Source organism: Plectropomus leopardus, unplaced genomic scaffold (assembly GCF_008729295.1).
Source record: "Plectropomus leopardus isolate mb unplaced genomic scaffold, YSFRI_Pleo_2.0 unplaced_scaffold48, whole genome shotgun sequence".
NCBI lineage: Eukaryota > Metazoa > Chordata > Actinopteri > Perciformes > Serranidae > Plectropomus > Plectropomus leopardus.
This window is the reverse complement of record NW_024652665.1, coordinates 100800-106054: the sequence shown is the minus strand read 5'-3', so window position 1 is coordinate 106054 and position 5255 is coordinate 100800. Positions and strand designations below refer to the sequence as shown.

The 5255-nt window shown below is 35.5% G+C and overlaps 1 protein-coding gene across 2 annotated transcripts; it reads right to left on the bottom strand.

Moving 5' to 3' along the window:
- Positions 1–1317: 1317 nt before the first annotated feature.
- LOC121939424 (Rieske domain-containing protein-like) lies at positions 1318–4953 on the bottom strand. 2 transcript variants are annotated; one of them, XM_042482448.1, is made up of 4 exons: positions 4675–4953; positions 3633–3878; positions 2441–2475; positions 1318–2236 (listed from the first exon to the last, which is right to left on the bottom strand). In XM_042482448.1, the coding sequence occupies exons 2-4, from the start codon at positions 3835–3837 to the stop codon at positions 1952–1954; spliced, it is 525 nt and encodes a 174-aa protein (XP_042338382.1). In that variant the 5' UTR covers positions 3838–3878; positions 4675–4953; the 3' UTR covers positions 1318–1951. The 2 variants fall into 2 exon arrangements, with proteins under 2 accessions (XP_042338382.1, XP_042338381.1); XM_042482447.1 differs by having other exon boundaries at positions 1319–2236; positions 3633–3863.
- Between the last annotated feature and the right edge of the window lie 302 nt (positions 4954–5255).

Sequence of the window (5255 nt, the reverse complement as noted above, 5' to 3'; positions counted from 1 at the left end):
CAATCATCCTGCATCCAACATCTTAGGTAAGTAAATGAAAAGAATACTACAGAAAATAATTGTTTTTTTAAATTTACTTAACCAGGTCAAATCTGGCCAAATCGGGTCAAAGTAGGTGAAATCACCCTTGCCGGTGTACCATGGATGTGTAGGTTTTTGATAATTTATTAGCAAAATGTGCTTTAACTATTTGCTATGTAAACAACACTTGTTATTGTGATACTAAACTACTGGGTTATTGTTACTAATATAGAAGTGGCCTTTTAATCCTCCACTGCAGCCAACTGTGAACAGTTTGTATTTATTTTATTTATTTATTTCTTAATTTTCAGAGTATTGGATACAATCATGACATTGCCAGTTTTTTGCTATTGATTACAAAAACTTAGTAATACACTTTTGATGATTGAAAGTATTTTAAACCAGCATTACATCAATTCTGTTTTGGTTGTTGTTTTTGCCTTTTTAAACCAAAAAATATATTTAGCAAATTAAAATAATATAAAGTAAATATGATATATAAGACAAGTTTTAACTACTTTTATCTGTATACTTTTGCAAGATTAGTATATAATAATGCATCATATTTTTCAAGCCAATATGATGATTTGCTTGTAAAATGTAATTAGTATCCTGTGTTAAGAAGGTTAATTTTTAAATATAATAGGTTACAGATCACTGGTTACCCTATTAACATTGTACAAAAGTTGTGTAACTATTTCAATTACTTCATCAAAGTAATTCAACTTATTAGCCTACATTTGATTACTTTTGGATTACTTTTCTAATAAATGTTTTAACCAGGACAACAAAGCTGAAAAGGCCTAAAAACAGAAGTGCATAAATATTGCACTCAATTTTTTTTTTTGTCTCAACGTCTTTGCTGACCAGCATTGTACAAATATGCCAAAATAAGGCATTACTGCACTGCAAATAACCACTTTGTAATCATCTATTAGTAGCTGTATCAGTAATTGATTATCTTGTAATTTAATAAATATAACAAGTCACATGTAACTCGTTACTCCCCAACACTGACGTTAATTAAAGTATTTGTTTGTTGTTTGTTGACTACACTATTTAGTTATTGCTACTAATACAATAATGTAGAAGTGGTGTTTTATTCCTCAACCTCAACAAACTGTGCACAGTTACTGACAACTGTATATTGGTGTTTAATAAATAACAATACATCATATTTTACAAGCTGATCTAATGTTTTGGTTATAAAAATAGCAAATAATCAGTATCAGGTGCTTCGTTTGCGCTGAGAATAACTTAGCCATGTATATATTGAAAAGTGACACAATGGCATCATAATAATATTCCTCATATCATTTAACATGACGTAGAAATAATCAGTCATTTATTCCCCACCAAAATTATATAAAAAAGTATATTTGCACACCATTTAATAATTACAAAACCACAATATTCAGTAGCAGTCACAGTTCACTGTCAAAAAACTGCTAAACCAGGTGTTAACCGATTTCATACATTAAATTACATTTTGCATCAAACCTACTGACTGGACCAATGTCTCCAGTAATGCCCTGTTTTCTGATTTAGCTGAAACAAGCTGCGTCCAGTAGAGCATGAGCACAGTCCTGAGCAGTGAAAGTAGACAGAAGAAAAATCAAAATTTCTCTGAATGTTTAACTGAAACAGAAAAATTCACACGAAAGTGATTAAAAATCCTGCAGCTGCTGTTTGAATGTCCCATATAATCATCTAACTCCAATTATTTATTTATATTTTAATGATATTTATTGTCAGATAGTTCCCTCTCTGTCTTAGATTGACTCATATAAATCTTAATAGCTCATACACATATTAACAGTTTTTGAAATAACAATTATAATAGTGATAAACAGATTCTGAGGGTTTTGATATGCTTTTCATTGTCCTTGAAGCCAAGTGTTTTTGGTTGAATAATCCTCCTAGTGTCGAATTATTTCTTGGGTTTTGGCTGAGTCTTCAGTAAGCCAGTCCTATATTTCTCAGTCTGGTAGACATCTGACTCGATGGGCTCGCTGGAGTCGTTCAGTGTTACATATACGTTCCCGTTGACCTCAGTGACCTTGTGAATCCTCTGTTTGACGCCCTTGGAGCGCCAGTGTGTCCTCAGGGGTTTGGCTGTGGGATCGTCCACAGCCTGGTAGAGCCCTTCCCCTTCTGCTAGTGTGATCTTGTACTTGTGCCACGGACACACGATACACAGCTGCCCGTTAAACTCCTGGTGATGGCACAGCGGGAAGTTGTTTAGAGAGATAAGACAGTAACAGCTGCAATGAAGGTCTTACAAGAAAACTTTTTAAAACTATTTTTAAATACACAGAAGTCTTCAGAAGGAGCTTTGCAGCGAGCTGCCAAAAAAATGGTTAAAAGCATGAAACGGCTATTTCACTGCAATATACAGAGAACACTGCATGTCACTTACCTCAATGTCTCCATACTGTAATGCACCACCTGAATCTGTAAGAGGAAGTAGTTAAAGTCATGTATTAGAATATTACTGAGTAAAAGTATCTGATATTTACTGTAATGTAATATCAAAGGTAATTTTATCATATTAAATGTACTTAAGTATTAAAAGTACAAGTAAATGCTGTTAATAAAAAAGCAAGCAGTCAGAATTTCGAGAATTATGAAGTTTACGTCTTGGTAACATTCGGCATCTTAAAAACGGAGTGTATATTACACTTTCAGAAATTCAAGGTCTTTTTTTTTTTTTTTACAACTTCAAGGATTTAAAGAACAAAATCCAATTTTTCCTTCCCTCCCATTCCTTCATTCCTCCATTCATCCCGCTCTCCTTCCTTTCTCTCCTATTTTCTAGTAAGTCACTAAAATGCTTAGAGGAAATGTAGTGGAGTTCAAGTGTCTGTGGGTCCTTAAAAAGTCTTAAAACCAATTTGATAAATATTAGGTCTCAAAAGTCATTAAAAAAAACTAAATTTGAATTTCTGAGGTCTTAATTGCCACAAACATTTTATCTAATTTAGTTGATCTATCTTTTAATGTCTTTTTTTCAAAACGAGTCAAGCACTTCGGAATGACAATGCATTTTTCTGACATTACAAATCTCTAAGCTCTGTAATCAGTACTGTCTTTTTACTTTATACTTGCGCTTTCCTCTGGGCAAAATGTTTATTAACCTTACTTGCTCTGATAACCATATTCCTACATTAAACCTCCGCACAGGATTTCATATTTACTTTATACTAACATGCAATGCTTGAAAGAGAGAGGATTAGCCCAAAAATCAGTCTTGAATTTGGATAAGAGGTATCTTGAAAAGGTCTTAAAAACCAATAAATGTAAGTGTCTGATACCTGAAGACACTCTGGTACAAGTGAGAGTTGACAGAAATATAAAAATATTATTGTAACAAAGTATCTGTTACATTACGCCACTGCTGATGAGTTAGTGCAGAAAATAAATTTAACTCTTAAATAATAATAAATAAATAATAGGATGATGAATGTCACCATCTTTAAAATGTTTCAACAGGGAAAAAAAGGTGAGGACAAGCTTTACAATTATAGCTTTATGCATTACTACAACACACACACACACCCCCACACACACACACACACACACACACACACACACACACAGAAAGAGCTTACGGTAGCAGCGCACATCCATAGCATGAAGCTGCCCCTGGTGGTACAGGACGAGTACATCTCTGCAACCATTAACAGTCTTGGTCACACGCCCAGCCTTGACAATGTCCTCCTTCTTGCCGATGAAGTGGGAGGCAGGTGGAGGAGAGGAAGGAGGAGGAGAGCAGGAGGAAGAGGAAGTCTGAGACGTCTCCTCCTCAGATGACATGTTGATCACTTTGTACAGCAGGTTTCCTGGTATGAATAAGACTGTAGTTTATGAATTCTTTCAGTTATGAGGACATTATTAATCGTAAAGATGACAGTAATGCATGCTGGTTTTATGCAGACCAGTTAGACTTAATTCACCAGCAAAGCAATTCACATGAAAAGCAAAAGTGACAGGATTTGTCTTTGTCCAAATAAGTTTACAAAATAAAATAATAACACACATATGACATTAGGGCAAGGCTGTCAAAAAACAGCGAACATTGAAGAGAGAAGTAATGCCTCTACACTAACGACGTGAGGACAGCGTTTCGGTACTACTTGGATCATTTTACACAAACTGCAGTTCACCATTTGGATAACTAAAGTTTATCAGTTATACTGCACCGTTACTGTCATGCATTATAAAAAAATGGGAAATATCCATAAAATATGCCACTGAGTCAGGATTCTTCAGTTTAGGAGAGGTGTCCCTTTAGGGAAAAGGTTGGGAACCACTGATCTAGTCTATTACAAACTATTTCATAATAAAAGGAGGACATTTCATGGTCTCATTTTTCCAGGGATGCACTGGCTTAAACTGCTGTAACCTCTCCTTTCCTCCCCAATCAAAATATTTCCTTCAGCACCGAAAGCTTGTATTTTTTAAGAATTAAGAAAATGGTACAAAATGTGACAATTAATTCTGCACAAACAATCAAGAAGACAATACAGAATTCATGAAATCAACACAAACATCACAAAGACATTCAGTTCCTACATGTTAATGATTAACGTCCTCTCTGAAAGCTTTGGATCAACATTAAATCAACATTAAATCAACATTAAACCAACCTACCTTCTACGTTGCCAGTTTACATCTCTGACACCTCTAAGTTCTGTAGTTCGTTGCCATGGCAGTCTTCCTCAGCTGGTAACCTGGCAACTGGTTGCTGATAAATCGGGTTTCATATCCAGCACGCGACATGAGACTCGCTAAAATTACTCACGTGCTTTGTCTGTGTGACACGGACAGCTATAGTTATTAAGACACGACATCGACTCACAAAATGTTACGTCGGCGTTTCAAATAAGCCACAGATGTGACATTTGAGGAAGAGCCAATGTTGTGTGTTACGGCCAATGTCGTCCCCAGTGAAACACGGACTGATGAACACGATTCCGCGGCGTCCTTCTCCCACGACTTAACCCTTTAAAACCTGGCTGAATATCGGTTGTGCTGCGATCAGACGCCTTCCACAAGTATTTCAACATCTGAACCCGAAACAAAGTAGTTTAATTTCTTTCAAAAACATTATATAAAAAAAAGCAAAGCATCTTGGCGAGAGATGTCCCGCAAATTGGAAATAAGTAAATGGCAACAAGAAAATGACCCAAAAATAAGCCAGAGAGAGATAAGCAAGAGCGAGACAGAGACAG